Source organism: Condylura cristata, unplaced genomic scaffold (genome assembly GCF_000260355.1).
Source record: "Condylura cristata isolate star-nosed mole 26May11 unplaced genomic scaffold, ConCri1.0 scaffold00001, whole genome shotgun sequence".
Taxonomy (NCBI): domain Eukaryota; kingdom Metazoa; phylum Chordata; class Mammalia; order Eulipotyphla; family Talpidae; genus Condylura; species Condylura cristata.
This window is the reverse complement of record NW_004567102.1, coordinates 70,916,694-70,939,499: the sequence shown is the minus strand read 5'-3', so window position 1 is coordinate 70,939,499 and position 22,806 is coordinate 70,916,694. Positions and strand designations below refer to the sequence as shown.

Genomic DNA, 22,806 nt, shown 5'->3' with positions numbered 1-22,806 from the left:
GAAATGGTTTACATTGCTTAGTTGCAAAGCGTCACCCCTGATTAAATAGTTTATGTTCTTTGTCTTCAATTTTTGTATGATACAAGGAATAGATGGTCAAATGAATAAAAACCAGAATACATACATTTATTTATTTATATACATGAATACATATATAAAAAGTAAGCTACAGTAACTGACCTTGGAGAAAACTAGTTCAGCCTCATGACAATGAAATGAAGCATGATGTAATGTCAGGCATGGTCTTGTATTTCACTTAAGTCATTACATGGCCCTGCACACTTTATGTAATATCTCTGAGATGAACATTTTATTTCTGAAAAGGAAATAGAATGTTCACATGTAGGTTGGTAAAAGAATTTAGAGTAATAGCACCTAATAGTTTCTGAAAGCAGCTAACAGTAAACACCACAGTGGATAATTTAAAAATGCTAACTATTAAAATTACCCTTTATTTAACCTATACCTATTTTCCTATATTCTTGATTTATTTGGAAGTTGCTTAAGAAACCTAAGAATGAAATTCTTGGTAGTAATGAAATGCAAAGGTTATTACAAAAAGGGGCTTTGGCATTCCAAAGCTCTGTCATTTGGTAGCTGTTGATATTTATTCAAGCTACTTAACTTTCCAATTTGCAGTTTCCTATTCTATATTAAAATATCTGCCTTATAAAGTTAAAATGAGGGTAGGTTTAAAAAAAAATGAATAAAATACACTCATGAAGTCACTCCTGTCCCTATTATAGCAGCACACATAACTGCTAAAATTTATTTAGTACTTACTATGTGCCAGATGTTCTAAACATTTTATATATATTAACTTTTACATACATCACAGCAAATGAGACAGAAATTTCAATATGAAAATTAATTTTTGCAATTGACAAATGAGAAAATGTAAGCACATAAAGATGAAATAACGTGCTTAAGGCAGGAAGTGATGCGCTGGGGACTTGGAACCGGCTGCTGGGCCCCATGGGGTCTGTGTGCACCACAACCACACTCTGCTACTTGCTAGTGATGCTGCAGCAGTGTCATATGATCAACCTAAGAAATCATTCCTTTGTCAATTTTTTCTGGAAATTTGACAAAAAACATTTCATCACACAAATGCATAACACATTAAGGCCACATTGACCCCAGAGTTACTTTAGAAATAAAAACAATAAAACACAACAGGAAAGGTCTAAACCTCTATTCTAGTTCTAGGTCACATTCCCCATCTTCCTAACCACAGAGGTTTACCACAATCATATTTTGGCAAGCACCCCGTAAGTCTACATTTTTATAATACTTTATTATGCTTTTATAGATCCATAAATATATACTACTGCTTGGGGGAGGAGATGAGTTTATTTATAAACACCATGCCCCTATTTTACAAAACGTTGAAGACTGCTCTGGTAAAAGAGAATAAACTAAGGATTAAGCAGGGATGAGAGGGAATGAAGAACTTGAAAAAAAAATTATAACTTTAAAATTGGTAGAGACTAGAGTTTCAAATATCTTTAGGGACCCTAATTATAATCAGTGTATGATCTAGGAATTTATTTAAAAGTTCTAAATAGCTTTAATAAAACAATCTTTTGTGATTTTTTTGTAGCCTTTGAACTATATAGCAGGGTTGCATGGATGTCTAGTGTTCCGTGAGCTAGCAACACCCCACTAGGAGGAAGGTCCTCTTCTCCCCATGTGATTCTAAAATGACCTGTACTAAACACAGTTGGCCAGCCAGGGGTAGGTCCGAGCAAGATAGTCACAGCATATCATCCCTTCCCTGATCATGGTTGACAGGTCATAGGTAGTAAATGTGATTTTTCTGAACTATACTGAAAAGATAATGTCATTCCCTTTTATGATAGAATTTATAGGTTGTAACACTGAAAAGCTGCTAGCGGCCACATTGTCTCCAAATATGGAGAAAGAAAAGCTGCAGAGTCCAGTGAACAAGCAAGAAAAGACCAAATTAGAGACAGAAGATATCCTAGGGATAGTCGAGCACCCCTCCTTCCTTCTCGGGGGTAGCTTTTCAATAAATCTGACAAAGAGCTAGGACAGTTCAATATCTGCAGGTAAAGAAAAGCCCTATCACCATGTAGGGAATTCATCTACAGGCTTAGAATTTATACCTTAAAATTCTAAAAGGCCCACTCTCCCCCCGCTACACCCCACAAAATAAAATTTGATTTCAGTACAAGTTTCCCACTAAAATAAATGCTTAAATGAAGCATACTAGTCTTCAGAAGTTTATACTTACTATCGGGCTATACTATAAAGCCTATAGTTTATAATAGCCACAGCTAAAGCATTCTCTGTGTGTGAATGATGTACAATACTAAAACTGCAATGAAAGTGGATGAGATGATTAAGAAGTAACAGTTATTCTAGCGACAATATGACTCAACAAAATATTGACTAAAATAAACCAGTGACAAAAGTATAAAAAACAGGGCAACATTAATTTATGGAGAAAAGTGTCAGCACATTTATCTCCCTGGAGTGGGGTGGGGAGTAGTAAGATAATGATTGGAAAAGTCCTAAAATGAAGGTTGTAAGAGCGGTCTCTTAGACTGTTCTATTTCTTGATTTGGGTATTGGTACACAGTTGTGTTCATTGAGAAAATCCTTGCATTATACACTTAGATTGTGCACAATTACACTTTAATAAATTAAAATAACAAAGGCTAGGTAGGTGATTATTCCAAGTTTCTCTGGGATATTTTAGGTCTTCATCATATTCAAGCAATATTTAAAAAAAAAAAATCATGGCTTAGGCTGTCCACCGTTCCAGTTAATTAGACACCAAAAATAGTTGTAAGAGATGTTGTATTACCTTTGTCAATTCTTAGCTCTGAAGGAGCTAAGAATTCCACTTTCTTGACTATTGCTTTTGATGTACACATTTGGCACTTTCTCCTCATTACATGACTTTGCAGGTAGAAGAGAAAACTTCTGGCCAAATGGTACAATGACTCATTCAACTCTTCTGAACACCAGGAAATCTGTATTTATATATTTTTTAATTGCATTTTCCAGACAACTGGTCTTTCATTATTGGCTAGACATTTGCTAGGGCCTTGTGATGGTGCTACAGACCACCTGAATGACCAGCTTCTCTCAATCAGTTGCAGACTTCCCACTGGCAGCAGAACCAGTAAGCTCAGTGCATGATATGGGAGAGGATGTCTTCACTCTACTATGTCTAATTTCAATGGGCAGGTAAGAGGAAGCTGGGTAGCGGGAATGAGTGAAAATACTGAGTATGAAACTATGAAGTGATTCGGGTCCAAAAGGATGCATACTGGTCACACAATTTCATTGAAATACCAGGTGCCCATCACATGTAATATCACTTTTTTCTTAGGATAAAATGCCAATTTTTAACTCTTAGATCCTACACATTCAAGCACAGCTCTTACCTAGGGAATTAATGGAGTCAATACCAGTAACTAAATTTTTATGGTTCAAAAAAAAAGTTTACTTCATGTTAATCACTTTAGGTAAAGAGATCAAATATTTTTCCTTTCTTTCCTAGATAGTTTAGAAATATGAGCTCTCTATTAATATCCCTATCATGAACTAGGCAAAACATAATGTCCTCAGAGAACTGTGCTATAGAAGGTAAATCTAGATCAAAATCTCAAGAAATTTCCCCCCTTTTGGGCTTGACTTAGCCAATGATAATAAACTTAGTCCTAGATTTGTAAACACCATACAACTTTGACAGTAACTAAATTGGAAGAATTTAATGTTATATCCTCAGATATCTTAAAATATAAGTCACTATAGTAGCTCAATGACATAATTGTGTGCCACAGAGCTGGATATTTTGATGGTCTATAAACTTCTACCTTTAAAAACAACTACTTTATAATTTTGTGTTCTATAACTGTGAACTTTTAAATTGAGAATGATTCTTATGCAAAGAATAGAGTACTCTTGTATGTAAGCATGAAAACAAACTTCCCCTCTCAATTCAGCAAATGTACCATTCTATGAAGTTTTAAAAATGGATGAATATATTTCTATTAAAACAAACATGTAATTGCTATTATGTCAACCATTAATTTGGCATCTCAAGCAGAGATAGACCATAGACTGGTACAGCCCTTCCAAATCAGGCTAAGCATTAGATTCAGCTGAGGTAATTAAAACATATAACTTCCAGGGGGCTTTTGATTCAGTAGAACTAAGAGGTGGCTCAGAATTGGTTTAGTGTTTTGTTTTGTTTTTTGTTTTTTTTTTTCCCAGCTTGCCCAATGAGTCTGATGAAAGCCAGGTTTGAGAATTCCTACACTAGCATGTTACCATACAGCCATGGATTTCAGATTTCACCTAAAGCAAGTTACCCTAAAACTCTGTTTTGAATTTTAGTTCTCAGAGAAGCAATGTCAATTACTTCTCTGAGAAATGTTCTGTTCTTGCCAATGCCCATCCTTCGTTTCTGTTTCATTTCCTAACTCTTACGTGTTCATAAGGTAGCAACTTAAATACTACTCCTTCCCTAGCCAGCCAAATGTGAGTAGTTCAGGAGTCTCTTGTTATGTTTAACAGAACCTGGAGTATACATGTTAATAAAACACAGCATTGATAGAATTCTTACTCTGTGGCAGGCATTATTCTATGCCTTTTATTTATATTAATTCATTTAGTCCTAATCAAGACTCGATGAGAAGGATACTGTCATCATCTTATTTTCTTTTTCTTTTTAAAGATTTACTTATAAATCTTTATAAATATATGATTTATAAATCATACAGAACTGGGTACAGGCCAGAAGCTCAGGGGCGGTGAGAGCACTCACCAGAGTCAGAGTGGGGAGCAGAACAGGCAGATCAACATAGTATACTGCTGAGGGGAGCAGTGGGTAGGCCAGGAGAAGTCTGCTGCGCCATGCGGTCACCTCCAGGGCGGGGATCCAACTCGCATGGAAGTGGCTGCAGCCAGCTTTGCAGTGCTGTGCTCCAACCTGTTGCACCACCCGGGAGGGCCCCACCTTATTTTTCAAATGAGAAATAAGAGACAGAGCTTAAGAAGCAGCACAGTCATGCAACAGAAGTGACAGTGGACTCTGACACCAGGCAGCCAGCTGTTCAGCTGTTATGTCCATACTCCTAACCACTGCTGGCTACCTCTCCCTCAAAGATTTCACATTGTTATCATTTTACCTGTTGCTAGTTTTTTTGTTTTTTTTTCTTTTTCTTAGCATCTCTCTCCTACTGGACAATATACTCTCAGAGAACAGAAACCCTGTCAGTTTTTCTCCACACTATATGTTCAGTGGGGGTCATTCAATAAATACCAAACTGACTGATTAACAATATCATTCTCATCGATTAAAATTAACCTCAGGTTTGTTTGGTTTTCATTCTTGTAAGATGGTTACTACATAATAGTGAAAAGTATTTTAGTGTTTGGCTGTATAAGGCACTCAACTATATAAGAAAAATCACTGCTCTATAGAAAATATCTGAAAACAAGTTGGGTAAAGAAAAGATACAAAGTTTGCCTATTAATGTATGGTAATAGCTAGGCAAGCAAACTTTCTTGACTTACTCAAAGTGGAAAAGGCACCATGAGAGTGTCAGGGCTTACACCTTCCAGTATTTTTGCAGAATGGAAGAAAAACTAAATTTTTTCAACTTTGCTAAGTAGCCTAATAGTTAAAAGTTATCACAAAGGAAATTGTCAAATGCTTCATAAACAGACCATCTAATAAGTTTACAAAAATCACTAAACCTAGCAGAAACTGTTTTTACCATGTCCAGTTACCCCTACAAAGGAATTTACTTCATAATCCATAGGTGCAGTAACTGATTTTTATCATCTCCCCTCTGTTTATTTTAGTGATCACTGGGGCCCCAGGAATCTACCCATGCCTAACTAAGCAGAATCCACCTTTTCAATGCCTAGCACATGCAATTTGACCACCCTCTCCCATTTCCATTCTCAGGAGTACAAGCTAAAGCAGGCCCGCCCCAACCAATACATTATACCCCCCTTCAGAGGCATAACGATTAGGTTAGGAATAGTCACGTAACCTTCAGAGCCAACAAGAGAAAATGATACTTTCCTAGATGTCTCTGGAGGAACCTGTCACTTTTTTCTCTGGACGGACTCCAGAAAGGAGGTAGGGGTTAGAGTAACTGCCATCTTGCTATCACAGATTATCTGACACTGACATGAAAATCCCTTTTTGACTTCTACATACAGCTATGTGTACTAAGGCAGATCAGTTGTGGACTTCTGAACTACATGAACAAAGAAATTATCTTCTTTAAGGTGATTTGGGCCAAAATTTCTCTGACCTTCAACCAAAGATGGCCTAGCTGATAGGATCATTATTTGTAATCATTTCTAATGTAACCAATGAAGGCAACATCACTAAACAGAAGTTTTCTGCCTCTAGTGAGCAAATGACCATTCTGTTGACAAAAGACTATTTTTTATACTACTCATTTATAATATATGAAGTTTCAAAAGCTAAATTTTGAGATTATATTACCAGCTCTCCATATACAATATTTTTCTGCTGTTCCATCTCAATACTGAATATTCTATGGAGAACAACTAGAGTCAATATTGTTTGTATATATATTTGTGTGTGTGTGTGTATATATACACACACACACACAAAAGGCCAATGTAAAAGAAAGAGTTGTATGTGACTCAATCCAAATAAAGGGCTAATATACACAACTGCCTGATGTTTAAATAAATGCAGCCGTATTAGTTCACAATTTTGTCATTACCAGATTTTATGTTAAGTCATGGGCACAAAAAGAACAATGATTAAAAATAAATGAAGATTATTTTAGATCCTTAACTAATATAAATGAACAAAACTAAATTCAATAGCAAGGTAAAGAAATGTCTCAAAAGCTATCTGCTCAAGAAGTTTCCAAATATGTAAAAGTATTTTTTATTATTATTATTAGTTTTTATTAATTAATTTTAGTTTTTACAAAGCTTACAGAACACATATCACTGTTTGACTAGAAGGAAAGCATGTTTCACTTCATTCTGTAGACAGATCAGCCATATACCACTAATATCACTGAAAGTTTAAAATGAAACTGCAGATTACCAGCACAAGGCACAGCTGTACCCTAAGAAAATCATGTTAGCGTCAATCAAATTCACAGTTAAAAGAATTTCAATTTACCATGTACTAGTACTCTTGAAGTTGGGCATTTCACCAGTAGTAAAGTTATAAAATGGTAAATGTAAAACCATTATGCTGACCTATAGGGTCTTCTCATAATTTGATTCATTTTCAGCATGAAACTTACTAGCATTTACACTAACATAAAGCATAAAAGACAACTAACCCATGTTATACAAGCAGACTAAAGGGTCAGTTAATTCAAATAAGTGTGTTAGTAGAAACACTGTTTACTTTATATACACCTAACCTATGATTAGCTGTGCCATAAAAAAAGATCAAAGAAAAAAATTTAGGCATCACAAAGGAAATGTGACAATAAAAAAGATCATACTGGCCCATTTGCAAAAGACTTGATTGTGGGGGGAAGGGAAAAACTGACTTAAAAAACTTAGAAAATTTAAAAGTAATGATAAGTTGGGCCCTCCCTGGTGGCGCAGCGGGTTAAAGCACAGCACTGAGAATCTAAAGCCGCTTCCGCATGAGTTCGATTCCTGCCTGCCCCGGAGGTGACCACATGGCTTGGCAGATCTCTCCTGACCCGCCCGCTGCTCCCCTCAGCAGTGTACTTTGTCGATCTGCCTGTTCTGTTCCCCACTCTGTCTCTGGTGAAGCCTCTCACCACCCCTGAGCCTCTGGCCTATACCCCAGTTCTGTATGCACAAATAAGTAAATTAAAAAAAAATAATAATGATAAGTTTAAGTTTACATAGTATATGGCTCTTTATTCTAGAAAACAATGCTGCTAATTTTAATTAGCATATAAAACATCAGTTTAATCAAGTGTACCTTTAAATACAGAAGTCATTATTATCCTTTATTGTTTCAGGATCTAAAAATACTGCATAAGCATGGTATGGTTACATATATCCAAAACAATATAAACCGATGTTCCTAAAACATAATCACTATTGCTAACCAACACTGACTGCCTAAGGAAAAATTTTTAAGTTTGTATTAATTTTAATGGGCATATTTGTCTGTAGGTAAGTTGCCTTCCTGAAAGTTTTCACATTTTCTGAATGTTTTCAACCTAATTATACATGCAGATTTCAGGGACATTCAGTTATTTTTAATTTTTAGAAATTAAAAATAATTTTCAGCATTAAAATAATACACATAAACATAGGTCATCACTTTTGCTAGTAATCCAATATGCAAATCAAAACAATTATATATAATTTTTCATGCATCAAATTGGCAAACATTTAAAAGACTGAGGGGGTACAACTGCTTACCATTTCAATATCCAAATCTTAAAATAGTTGTTACCTTAACTCTTCCAAAATTCTTATTATCATAATTAACTCAGATCACCTAGATTGGGAAAGTTGTTGTTACTATTTTGTTTAATCTGTAGTGTGTAATACACAAAAACTAGTTTACAAAATCATTTAGAATTTTAAATTACAATTTGCAAAGATATAAAACCAGAGTTGTTTTGAATAAATAGATTTGAAAATGATTAGCATTAGCAGATATGTATGTATACCTTCCCCAAATGATCTAATTTTAATAACTTTTCACCCTGGAATACTCTGAACAAACACTGGCTTCTTGTCATGTACCTCTGAATTAACAGATGGTTAACTAAATATTTATGTGATTCTTTTTTACTTACTATTTTTTATTGAGGGAACAATGGTTTCTACCACTGTATATGAGTAAGAGGTGCAGTACAGGTCCACACCTCTTCAGATTAAGTTACCACATCATAATTACCACAAAAACATCCAAAATCCTTTGCCACAGTCCACTGGCTCTCTTCTCCTCCCTTTGCTCCCATGGGAGGCTTTTACTTTCCATTTGGCATATTTTCTGTATTCTTTTTCTTTTCTATGCATATAGTCTAGAATAGTGATTAGTGGGATACCGTTTTTGTTTTTCTTTATAACGTTACTTTTGAAAATTATAAAGAAGCAAAAACAGAATGATGAAATATCTTTGTCAATTACCATAAAATTTTTTATATACCTTTTTAACTTTTAGTAAGACTCTTGGTGTGCTGATAAGCAAACCAAGGATTAAGTCAGTTAAGCAAAAACAGTTCAGTGGCCTAACAAAGAACAAGAATGTTTCCCTATTTTTAAAGATTTATAACCAGTTGTGATATGCCTTGACAAACTATACCTGTCAATTAATAGTTGCGTTCTTTCTAATTCAGATTATTAAAAGTCATGGTATGGAAGAGATTGATATTACCATATTGCTAGACTATCCATTATTTGAACATATGAACTACAACCAATGAACTACATGAAGTATAAATCCAAATGCATTCCAATATAATGTTTCCTTACTGTGGAGAATAATTCTATCTGCTAACCATGGGTAGAGGGTAGCAAAGGATGAAAATACAAGACCCGGGAAGGCAGAACTGCAGGGGGATGAGCAGGCAAAGGGCCAGAGAGACATGCTTCAGAGCAGCGACGCAGCGACGCACAGAGAGGCAGTGACAGCTACTTTAATGAGCACTTAGCTGGTGGTCTCTGTGCTTGAAAAGGCACTGCAGAAACTGAGCAATGTTTATCACAACTTAGTTGTAAGTTAAACTTTAGGTTTAATATGAAATATAAATGGACCAGGAAACCAAATTTGTGTATATTTATGACAGTAAAAGCATAATTATTAAATTTCAATGAAATGAAATTTACAATAAGAGATAAATATGTCTCTACTTTCTCTTAGAATTGCTGATTGACATAAGTCAACAGCAAACAATTAGAAAAAAAAACCCAAAAATCCTTTCTATGGCTTAGTTGCACTGTATTAAAGAGGCTAAGAGGAGAGTAAACATCAGGAAAGGAAAGGAGGCTGACTACATTCCAGACACTTGATGTGTATTCTCTTATTTAATATTCACAAAACCCCCCGTAAGGCACACGTTCCAAACCCCATATGAAGGCACTCACCCCACCCCTCTAGGCCCCATAACCAGCCAGCAACAGAGGACTTTCACATTCCACGTTTGGAAACACCCTCACTTGTTCTTTGTCTCCTACCACTTACACCTCATACAAAAATGAACATGTTAAGTAAATGGTTAAAATAACTGAAAGATTAGTAATCCAACCCAGCTAATTCTTACCTAGAAGTTGGTGAGAAATATGATAAAGTCTAAAGAGCATCAAGAATAGCAAAGCACTTTCATAGCTCAGACTCTAAGGTACATGGCGCCACCTACTGGAAAAGGCAAAGTCAACATTCACTATAAGTATTGCTTTCTGTAACGCTCAAATTACTTACCTGAGGCTGAAGCAAAGCAACCAGGGATATAGGGAGACCAGATTGTGCTATAAATTACACTTTCATGACCACTAAAGGTGCACAGAGACTTTCCAACGGTTGGATCCCACTACAAATAAATGAATAAATAAACTATATTTAATGGCTAATTCAAATGTATGCTTTTACATATATAGTATATAACTATTATGTATCTATAGTGCAATATATATATGTATATATATACATACAAAAGTCTTTAAGTAAATTTTTTACATAAAGCAAAACAGCATTCAAGGGATCAAAGTAAAAATTCTAAGTTAATCATTAGTTTGCTGACAAATGATTAGAAAATTTTAAATTCTAATAAATGTTTTAATGGTTTTTAAAGAAAATTAGTCATCCAATTGAAAAGTTACAGAAGCACGTTCTAGGAACGAAAAAAGTTAAGTGGAAGCTTTGGGGAAGAGAACATTTGCTTTTAAATACAGTAAGGCTGACATACCAGTTTCACAGTTTGATCCCATGAGCCAGACACCACAAGCTGTTCACCTCTGGTTTGGCTCCAGTCAACACTATATACCTAAGACATTTCAAAGGGACAATTAGACTATAAAAGATGGTCAAGTTCTATATTACACTTTATCTCTTTATAATTGTGATAGCCCAGTTAGAACAATTAATTCACTTTATTGCAACATCAAAATAAAGTCCTACAAATCCCAAAAGGGAATCTGAGAAATGGAAAGGTCATTTTGTCAGTTGTTGCAGATTCATTCCTTACGGATAAAACTCCACTGTACTTTAACAGTATTCTACACAGTATTTCCAAACCTTCTTCACTAAAACAAATTATACACGCTTTTAAACCTACCAACAAATCACTGTTTGCAGCACCCTGAAGAAATGTCAAAGCAGATTAGAAGTTGGTCATCTAAAAAAGCTTGCCAGGTCAATGTTTATCAGAAAGCATTAAAATTCAATTAATATCCCTATTTGGCCTTTCTTAGAAAAAGCTTGAAGAAACCAGGTGATCCTTTCAGATCTCTTGGTAAACAGTTTTTGTTATCCAGTGCTGCTATTCTAATCTATGCTTCACTGCTCTCCGTGAACTACTTCAAATGAACCTTTTGAAAATTCATGGAAATATTTTTCATTTTATACAACACATTATGTATAGATCACTAAGTTCAAAAAGATGTGCATAACAATATTTATGTGAAAGCAGTATTGATATGAATTTTAGTATATGTGGTTAAATGAGATCAGCCAACAGCGTTACTTTGAATTTTAAAATTCTACTCCACTTATTTAAGAAATATGAGTGCTCATGGTTTATTATGGCTTAAGAATGGGTTTTTTTTTTTTACCTCTGGTGCTTAGTGCTTAGCCATGCTGGAGCATGCATTAAAAAAAATATCGAATTAATCCAGAAACTGTATTTAAAAAGTGAAAAAAGAACTACAGAAATAAGGATGAAAGGAATGTCAAAAAGGAAACTCAGCTTGATGACCCAAAGAGGATTCAAGGGGGCTTTGAAGGGTGGCAAATGTCTGTAGCATAAAGCAGAGGTAAAACAGTGAGCAGAAACTCCCCTAAAGAAGAAACAGATATGGAAAGTGCCCTACGGATGAGGCCCAGCGGGCACTGCATGGTTACACCAACGCTCCTGGGCTTGAGGCTCGGTGACAGTGGCATTACAAACTGGAAGGCTGGAGGAAAGAAGATAATGTGTAATTTTAGACATACAGAGTCTGAAGTGACAGCAAGAGAGTCACTTAGACATGTCTACTAAGAACAGCGTTGGGCATTAACCTCAAGGTAAAAAAAAAAAAAAAAGTTTACAGCCAGAGAGATGTTTAGGAAACAGTTGAAAAGGGATGAATTGACTTCAATCAATTCACTGATGTGTTCAACAAATATTTATGAAGCACCTTCTATCTACGCAGCGTAAAAGGCTGGGATAGGACAATAGACAGGACAAAGTCCTGCCCTTAGTAATCCAATGTTTTAGCAGGTTCTATATAAATATGTTTCAGGTTGTGATTTAGGAGGAAAACGATAACATAAAACAAAGCAAAGAAAGGAGACAGGGGCACAATGACAAAGGCAGAGGGTCATTTTACACTAGAGAGTCAGGAAAGATTTGTCTGAGCAGAGACCTCAGTGCAGAAGAAGACACCACTGCAGATTTGAGAGGAAAGACTTCTGAGAGAAGAACAGAGAAAGACCCTGAAGCAGGAAACAGAGCAGCATGTCTGAGTAACAGCGAGGCCGAGTATCCCAAGACAAGACCTGTGCAAGTCGGTACATAATTTCTCCTGAGCATGAGACTCATTATGCTGTTGCTTATTTCCCAAGGGGCAAAATCACACACGATTTAGGGAAGTATTACATTTACATAGTAAAAATACAAAATTATAAATAGAAAATGCAGGATAGTGACTACTTCTAGGTAGAAAGGAAGAAAACAGGAGGCAGACAGGAAGGACAGTATCAGAAGGGAGTCAGCAAAGGCTCCAAGCACTAGGTGACAGCTTATTTCCTAGACAAGGAGGTGAAAATGTGATGCTCATTATACTACTTTTATTATATTTTATGTATATTTTAGACACATGGAATGTTTTTTTTTTTTTAAATCAACGTCTTCACACTGATCTTAGTGTGAACTAATTGCTGTAAACACTAACTACTCCAGGCATACTTTGCTTTCTTCCCCTTCAGTCATGAAGGCTCTCTTCGCCTCCAATCCTGTTCCTCTGGCCTCTTCACTTAAATAGCTCATTCCTACTCTCCCTTCAGACTCAAGGATGTCCCGGTGCCTCCCCCTAGACAAGACCCTCCACTCTCTCAGCACTTGGTACAGTCACAGCGCCCACCACATTATAAATTAGGTAACTAGCAGCTTACACTTTTCACCCCTAGGGAGGAAGGATCACAGAAGGCCACGGACAATGCTATTCATCTTGCACATCTTTCTAGCCAGACCGAGGACAGGTCCTTGCAGACAGCAGAGCTAATCAAAGTTTTTGGAATGACTGAAAGAACAGAGAGACAAATCTAGGTGGAAAGTACCTCTCATATCTTTTCCCTGGCCCCAATTTCCCCCTCTATTCCAATTCAAATGCTAGATATGGCAAATGGTCAAGTTAAATATGAAAAAAGAAGAGAGAGATGTAGTTATGCTTTAAAAGCAAGGTCCTCTAAAGGCCTACTTTAAGAAATTATTCTTGGCAGTGACAGAGAAATAATTGGAAAACTGCAAAAAAGGAAAAAAAAGTGAACCATGTTTTGTGCTGCTTTATGAAATCTGAACCTCATCAAAATCAGAGTTTGAGAGGACAAATTTTATTACTGAAACCAATTCCCAAAGAGTACATTTTTAATGTACTGTATAGTACTGCCCTTTTTAAGTTGGTCTTTTTAATTAAAAATCATCAAATAAAAACTATGTCCAGAATGTCCACGCTTATCTGTATCAATACAAAGAAAAGGGACACTGACTTTTAATTACTGAGCTACTGGAAAAGGCTACATATTTATTTTAATGTGAAACTTAAATTAAATTTTTTTCATTATATAAGTTTTAAAATAATAAGTCTCCAGGTACCCACCACATACCCTTTATAATTATCAACGCTTTGTCCATCTGTTTCATGTGTCTCAATACTAGCTGGCTGGCTGACTGACTCCAGGCCACTTTATTCAAAATACTTCAGCAGGAAAGGACATTTTTACGTTTTTATATAAGTACAAGGTCATTTCACACCCATCTAGATTATCAACAGTTTCTCAGTATCATCTAATACTCAAGCCATATTCGTATTTCACTGATTATCCAAACGTGTCTTTTCACAGTTTATTTGAATCAGGATCCCAACAATATTCACACCTTACAGTTATGTCTCTCTTGAGTCTCCTCTAATACAGGAAAGTATTCCTCCTCCCAATTCGCTTTTCCTATCCAAAGCTTCCCTCCCCAGGATATTTATTTGTTGAAGAAAGAGCTGTTCGTCCCTAAGAATGTTTTACTGTCTAGATACGGCTAATTGTTTTCTCATAATTCGTCTTTCTTCTACTTCCCTATTTCCTTTAAATTTAAAGTTAGATCCAGAGATATGGTTAGGTTCAGCTCAGCCTTTTTCTCAGTTTCCTTTTATTTGAGGAGGTGTCTGATTTTCAGGTGACCCACTTTTAGTAATCCTAAGATTGTTCAGAAGATGTATCAATATTAATGGTTTCATTTCAGCATCCACAGACAACCCTTGCCTAGACTCACTATTTCACTAGGAAATACTAAATAGTGGTTGTCTAATGGTTATGTCTCTGCATTTATTAGCTAGAATTCTGTTATTAAAAATTTTATGGAACAAATATTTAACTATCCCACAATAAAATTCATACAGGAAAGAGATAACAAATGGGAGAATAAGTGATTCTTTATTATTACCCATTTTCACAATAAGTTGATTGTCCTACTGATCTTTAATGGAAACCAGTTTTTTCTAATCATTATAATTCCATGTAGTGGCTGAAAGTATACATATGTGGGGGGGAGGGAGGCAGTTTTTCAATTCATTGTGGTCATTCTCTTGGACAATCAAATAGTACCACATAGCCAATGAGAGTCTCTTCTAAACTTTTGATATGATCCCTGTTTCCTTCCATACCTTTCTAACTTTCTGAATCATTCTCAGATTCATCTTGTATACTTCCTGTCCAGGACTGAAATCAACTATTTCTCCAAAGATCCCTGTTCCTTTTCGTTGAACTCAGTATTTGAAGCATAATCTGGGCTCTTAGGGGTATTCACTGTGATTGAGCTGTCATTGCATCTGGGTGTTTAACAGATTAAGAACTAGGACATATATACTATTTTAGAAAAAGTAATAAATCCGCTTATATGGATAGCTCCTATTCAATTTTTAAGATTAAATGTTAATCCACTGAGGGGAGCAGCAGGCAGTCCAGAGGGGTCTGCCACGCCATGTGGATCACCTCTGGGGCTCACACTGAAGCACCTGCAGCTAGCTTGCAATGCTGCACTCTAACCCATTGCCAACACTTCAAAAAAAAAAAAAAAAGTTATAGGCCCTCCCTGGTGGCGCAGCGGGTTAAAGCACAGCACTAAGAAGCTAAAAGCCACTTCCACATGAGTTTGATTCCCGCCTGCCCCGAAGGAGATCCACATGGCCCAGCAGACCTCTCCTGACCTGCCTGCTGCTCCCCTCAGCAGTGTACTTCGTCGATCTACCTGTTCTGCTCCCTGCTCTGTCTCTGGTGAATCCTCTCACCCTCCGCATCTCTGGCCTGTACCCCAGTTCTGTATGCATAATTAAATAAATCTTTAAAAAAAAGTTACATAAAATTATAGCTAAAGTTAAAAAAGGGCCGTGAACTTTAGTAATACAGCTGGAACAATCTACAGCGGCAGTAGAATGTGGAAAAGAGATTTATTTTAGTTGACTTTCTGTGGTTGGTGGCTGTTTGCTAGCCATAAGATAATGGTAGTTGAGGGGAGCAGTGGGCAAGACAGGCGAGGTCTGCTGTGCCATGTAGGTCACCTTCAGTGCCGGAGATTGAACTTATACTGAAGCAGCTGCGGCTAGCTTGTAGTGCAGTGCTGCATCCTAACACGTTATACCACCAGGGAGGGCCCCACTCCACCATTTTCAAGGAGAAACAGAATTCTTTAATACAATTTTTCCAAAGAGAGCAGCATACTGTATGGGCATATGAATTCTGACTGTTGGTCCTTGCATATTTTGGACTTACTTCCCAGAGATGTAGTCAGTCAGTCAGATCAAAACCTGAGAATTTTGATGAGTCAGCATGACTCAGAAATTATGGATCAGTTCTTCACGAAAGATGGTGTTATTGTAAAGCATGTCACTAGTGAGAGGAATTTATAACCTGATATCAGGTTCAGTCATTGATACCAAGCTATACAATTCTTGATAGTATTTAATGAATGCAATGAAATTTATTGTAGGAATCTCATAAAGACCATCCTCCATGAGACTGCCAAGAGGAAGACACCAGTTAAACACTATAAAGAATCAGATTCCTGCTTTGATGCTAAATTTAAAAGTTAAGCATATGGATAATATCTATTTTTTTCTTTTGTATCTTTTCACCATCATTATTCCACAAGGCCTAAAATATATTGTTTTTAATTTTCTTTTTGCTTCAGTACCTACTCATCTAACTATCTGAAAACTGATAGTTGAACAACTCTCAGTCATTAAACAGTAGAATGGGTAGCTGGCGGATACCTAACGTGTTTCATAATTTCTAACCCTGTTATAATAAAAGCAAGTAATAGCTCATATTTACTGAGCTTTGGATCTTTCCTAAGTGCTCCCAGCAACCGTATGACACAGACTACTATTATCCTCAGTTCACAAAGGAAGAAACTAAGCTTTAGGAAAAATAAGTGGCTTTCCCAGGGTCACAAAGCAGTGTCAGAGTCTAGACTCACCTCAAGCCTGCCTGACACCACGCTGTCATCCTTATACTTACTCCCCAAAGGGGGATATGACTCATTGTTTGCTATTCTGACACATAATGAAGCTTCCCTAAAAATGGTGAGACAGGAATTGGCCACACCCAATCACTTATTAAATTATTTAGAAATATTTATTAGCACTTCAAAAACTCTTGCTTAACCTTAAATCCTTTCAAGTATTGCTAAGTATTTGGTTTAAGAGATGCTTTGAATACATTCTGTATTTCTCTTTCATGGAAAGGGCTATGGGTATTGTAACATGGACCACCAGAAATTCTTCCTCTTGGCAGTCTCATGGAGGATGGTCTTTATGAGATTCCTACAATTCTCTATTCACCACATTGCTTGGTGTAGCTTGATTTTTACTAAAAACTGATAAGGAAGACAAGGAGGAAGGTGGAAACACCCAGAGATGGTTGGCTCTCCAACAGTCAATCCCTTTTCTTCCTCGTTTGTAAAACCCCAGTTCTGTCCCTCGGAGAAATCTCTGTCTCCTCCCTGCTCCAGAGCTGACTTTTGTGTAACTGAAGACAGGAGTAGTGGCTTGCTTCCCTCACAGTGACAATGTTAAGACTGGAAACATAATGCTCCTTGGGCACTGAGGTGTGTACTATAGGGTATTAAGGAAATTTTTTTTCCTTGTTTTCGGCCCAGGGCGTTTGTTTTTTTTTCTCATTGATCTAGCAAGGTGATGAGATGACATTTCAATCTACAAAAAGTACAAGAAGGAAAGTACCCCCCTGAAGATAACAGCAAAACAGCAGAAGCAAGGGTACTTGTCAAGCCCCAAATTAAAGAAGCCTGGAGCCATTCTACCACCAAATACTTGGTAGCATGAAATAATAAACTCGGACTATCAAAGCCATTTTTAGTTGGGTTTTCTATTACATGCATAGCTGACAGGCATCCTGATAAAAGTACTCATTAAAAACTGTCTTTGAAAGCAAAGTAAAGAAGGGCAATCTAGAATAATCGTCCGCCAAAACCAAAAAACAACAACAAAGCAGTTTCAGTTCAAAAACTGCCAGTTGTAGAATTATACTTATATACTCTTTTAATAGCAGTGCAAATAACAAACACCCAGGTGCTCACTAGTGAACCCACAGAAACCCCACACTGTGACATGACAGTGAAAGTGCACAGCTATGCTGGGTAACAATATTAGAACTAGAGGTTTAAGATCATGATGACAAAGTATTATAAAGTTCAGCCTGATCATCTCATTTTGGCAATAAGTTAGGCTTACAACATGGAAAGCAATACTGAAGAACAGAACACACAAAAGACTTTACCAAGAAGGTGAGAGATGTAGAGATTATGTAATCTGAGGAGAGACTAAGAGAATTACAGTGCACAGTACAGAATAAGGAAGACTAAAGGGGACATGCAGATAATGTTCAAGAGTTCCCCTAGACATCAAAAACTGGACTTCAACTCACCACTTCAAAGAAAAGCATAGGATGCAACAGTTAACTGATATGTAAGGTAGTTTGGGGCTTCAGAGAAGTTATTTTCTAACCACTGAAACAATCTAAAAGTCAAATAAGGCCTGTTACAAGATAGCGAAATTCACTTTCACTGAGATGAAGTAAAGACTCAGTGATCATTCATAAGGATCCTTTTAGAAGACAATTTCCCATTGAGTGGTACATGCTCCGATGATTGCACATGAGATGATTTTCACTGGTACGCACATCCTATCTTATTTTTATATACTTAACATATTATTTACATATTTAACATATTCTTTATATATTTAACATATTAACATATGCTAAAAACTAAACAAGCTATCAATCCCCTGGTGTCATGAATATTACCATTTTAGGACAAATGAAGCAAAAATGTAAAGTTGGTTTAATTTCTTCAGGAAGCTCTGCTTTATATGCAGTATTTGATGTTTTTGCTCCAATATATTCTGAAAATCTCGAAAAGTCCACCTACTTCTACCTTAAGGCAGTGCATGCCTAGCATAACCTCACAGCATAAATAAACCAAGGGGTCTCCTGGAGGAAGTGGGCCCAGTACATTTACTACTGCAGGCATTTCTAATGACTAATGAGAAGTCTGACCTTTTCTTCTTTCCCAGCTCTTTAGGCTAAGAAGTACTTCACGTTTGAACAGTCAAATAATATGCGACATCTAACATGCACAAGAAACACGAAAGCTTGAACTTCTTGTCCCCTGAAGACTTCCCCTATGAATCCATCCTCAAATGGAGTTCATGCAGAGAAAAGCAACCAGTCCAGAAGGCTGCCCTTCCTACCTCTTGAGTATGCTCCTTGTAGATCTGCAGCGGCCCTGTGGCTTTGGCAGTGTCCCAGAGCTGCAGAGAGCCATCGCCACTACCAGTGACCAGGACGTGTTCATTGTTCTCACTCCAGGTCACATCAAATAAACCATCATTCCAGTCAAAACTACACCAGAAAAATTAAACCAAAAAATCTAGTTAGATGAGCTAATGGAACCACAATCATAGCTTTCACAGTTTTGTTTTTTAGCTTATTACATATTCTAACACATTGTCTCATTTCATCTTTATAGTATAGGAGATAAGCAGAGCAGGTACTTGACGGATACACAAACAAGTGCAGAGAGATCAGAAGAAACTTAATTATTAAGCCCAGGGTGTAGAGCTAGTGAAGGAAGAAGTGGGTTAAACGAGGCCTCCCTGTAGGGAGGGTGCTGTTGACAAGAGGGTGTGCTGTCACACCCGGGTGCTCGCTGTTTGTGGCTCATAGGATGGGCTAGCAAGCACTGGAAAATACTAATTTAGAAATCAATAATTTCAGCTTTTCTTATAAATTGTTCACATGAGCAATGAGCAGGTGGTTATTTTCTAACAGAATTTCCCTTTCTTTCTCTAACTCTGACTAACTCTAATGGGGGTGATAACGAGTCCTACGTCACACAAGGCCAAGACTGCAATGGAAAGAAGAAAGGAAAAGAAGCACTAGATAAGTCCCAAAATGGATAATTAGCTCCTGAATAAGTAAGGTTAAACTACAAGAAGAAAGCAAAGAGAGGCTATGTCACACAGTATACTATCATGTTTCCCTTTTTTTAATGTTTAAGTATTATAATTTATAAGTGGACTCAAAGAGGCAAGTGCTTTGGAAGGGACATAATTCCAACTTAATGGCCAAAATAAGTTCTATACTGTGCATCTTTATTGAACAAAAAATTCAAAACCTAATCCTAATAAAGTTTTAATAGCAAGAGAAGATACATAGAAGTTTCACAGTCACCTTACCTTCTAAAAATCCTAAGCCCAGATTCATTTTGATCCAATATCAGGAGGGTTCCACAGCCTAAAGAGAAAAAATACATGTTGTGGAGAGGCTACCTAAGGTTAAGGAGCACTTATCAAGCACTGAGTAGCTAATTTTACTATCACAAATGTCTCCCTACAAGTTAATGAGACCATTATATAAAGTGATCAGGACCGTGCTCCCCAGATCTGTCTTCCCAAATTGTGCTTTAGGCATTAAATATTAGACACATCATCTCACCAATAACTGGATTTAGACACAGCCCAAATAGAAGGGAGAGAATTGAATGGCAGGTGCCAGCCACACAAACTTCCCCAAGAGGAATTTTGGTCATAACTTATAGGTAAAAAGCTTCAAATCCGCAGGTTCCAAGGACTGCGCTCCTTTTACTACATCAAACTGTCACCCAGTAAATCGAAAGTACATGGAACTGGGGATTTTTAAGCAAAACACCTGGTGGACTTTACTACATACTTGGTGGCAGGTGCTTAACACAGAACCTCCATTCTAGAAGATGAACTATTTAATTGAAGAACCAGCATATTTAAAGGTTTTCTTATAGGGATGGGGGAGTCACTTCTATTTAAATATAACTGCCTTTTAAAAAATATGAACTTCTTTTGGGAGATATTTAAAATATCATTATAAACTTGAGTCATTAATACTTGTCTGGTGGGCAAGTATTGTAAAGCTGGTTGTCGAGCATTGTAAGTTGCAAGCACGAAGAGCGAACGGTGAAAAATAGTAAGTAAAACTTAATCTGAGTCTTTGAAATTAGTCCACCACCGTCACTACAAAACCAACAAAAACTACTGAGATCTGACAAGCAATGACTTGTTTCAGAGAACTTCCGTGAGTAAATGGAAGCAAGAATGTAACATCAATCTGGTGAATTAGTTGAACCCCAAACTGGGGCTTGCAAATATCCGTCTTCTTCCTGATGAGACAACAAAAATGAGATCAATCTTGATAAAATCCCTGATGGCACTGCAGGGTAACTCGCAGTCGGCTCGGGGGCAGTCTTCTCCCTCCAGGCAGCCCGAGGGTCAACAGTGGGGGCTGGGGCTAAAGAGCAGACACTGGGGTGGCGCTACACACGGTCTTCCAGGACCCGTCGGACCGGTGGAAGGGGCCATGCAAGCTCTACAGGCAGTGGGCCGAGCTGAGTGAACCTAGGGGGAATCCGATGGCGGTGGAGTCGGGGCGCTCTGGAACCCGTGCACTGGCTACTTTCGCACTGCAAGTGGAAAAGGCGTCGACACTGCTCCGCTGCAGGTCCCCGCTCCGGGTCCCACAGCGGGCAAAGGACACGAGAGGCGGCGGCCTCTCTGCCTCCCCCTGGCGTTCATTTGTGGCACTGTCTACTGTCGGAAGTGCTGTCCCCCCCACCGGGAGAAGCGGAGCTTTGCGGGACCCGTCCCCGCCCCGCCGGCGCGGCGTGTCCGGGCCTCACCCGCGATGCCGTAGTGCTGCGCGGCGGCGCAGGCCAGGCGGCCCGGCAGGTACGGGGAGAACTCGGCGGCGTAGCCGTGGCGGCCCGGCACCCGCAGCGTCCGCGCCGCTCCTTCGAGCGCTGCGCTCATCCCGCCCGCAGCCTCCGAAACTAGCTATCCCGGCCACGGAACTTGTTCCGCGCCGGCGGATGACCGTCCGAACTTGTCAAAGTTAGGAGACCCAGGAAGACAAGGCGGAAGTGAGCACAAGTGGCCCTGGGTGCTGGATTTCCATTGGTTGGAAGAGGAAGGGCACTGACGCCTGAGAGAGCCATTTTTGTTTTGGGCACAACAAACTGATTTGCGCCCGTTTTGACAAGTTAGAGGGAAAAGGGCCACGATTCTAAGACCAATGGTTAGAACAACTTGTGTTCTTGCATATTAATCACTACTGCAGAACTTCTTAAAAAGTTATTGCATTGAACCTTTGAAAAACTGGCATTCAGAAATGTTCCTGAAGATTTTACAAAAATGAGGCAAGCTGAGGCAAACTCCGAAATCATGAGGCGAGTCCACAAGGCTACTGAGGACTACGTTGCTGTAGGTAACAGGGTAAGGTCAGAGTGAAAACGATTAAAGCAGTTTTTAAATTCTTACCTTTTGTGCTATAATAAATGCTCAGGTGCTGGGGCTAATGAAATAAAACTAAGACAATACAGTCAAGTCAAACACTTATGGAGTATTACTACTTGGCGGGTGACCATATATAACTTATCTGCCAAACAAGACACCTTTGAGAGGGTAAGAGGGTGCAGCTAATAATTAAGCAAGGTCGACGGGTACAAACCTAGTCATATGTCAGCTTAACTATACTCTGAGTATAGTGGCAGGCATTTGAGATTCAAAAGATGACTAAAAAATAGTTAAGCCATTAAGAGATAAGTCTAATAGACATGTAATTAGCTAAGCCAATCAAAACGCAGTAGCTACCAAGAGAAATGAAACGAAAAATTTTAAAGGAAGTTGTCTGTGTGGAGGTCATCTTTATAGTGAATGCAGACAGATGAGTAGGTTTTTTTTTTTTTTAATAAACAAGGAAATGAATCAGCTCATTATGGATAGAGCAGAAATAACATAAGCAAACCAGATGTGGTTGCTAGGACTCAGCTCCACCAGATGGAAGGGGTTTGATGAAGAAAATGT

General features: G+C 37.8%; 1 protein-coding gene across 1 annotated transcript in view; it reads right to left on the bottom strand.

Annotated features, from left to right (window-relative positions):
* The window catches only part of PEX7 (peroxisomal biogenesis factor 7), a 53,004-nt gene extending 31,136 nt beyond the window's left edge, over positions 1-21,868 (bottom strand). Inside the window, exons 1-5 of the mRNA XM_004673884.2 lie at positions 21,624-21,868; positions 20,152-20,209; positions 19,165-19,315; positions 10,896-10,973; positions 10,412-10,520 (exon numbers count right to left, since the gene is read on the bottom strand). Of these exons, the coding sequence (XP_004673941.1) occupies positions 10,412-10,520; positions 10,896-10,973; positions 19,165-19,315; positions 20,152-20,209; positions 21,624-21,753 (526 nt within the window). The 5' untranslated portion in view covers positions 21,754-21,868. The remainder of the gene's footprint in view (positions 1-10,411; positions 10,521-10,895; positions 10,974-19,164; positions 19,316-20,151; positions 20,210-21,623) is intronic.
* Positions 21,869-22,806: the final 938 nt, after the last annotated feature.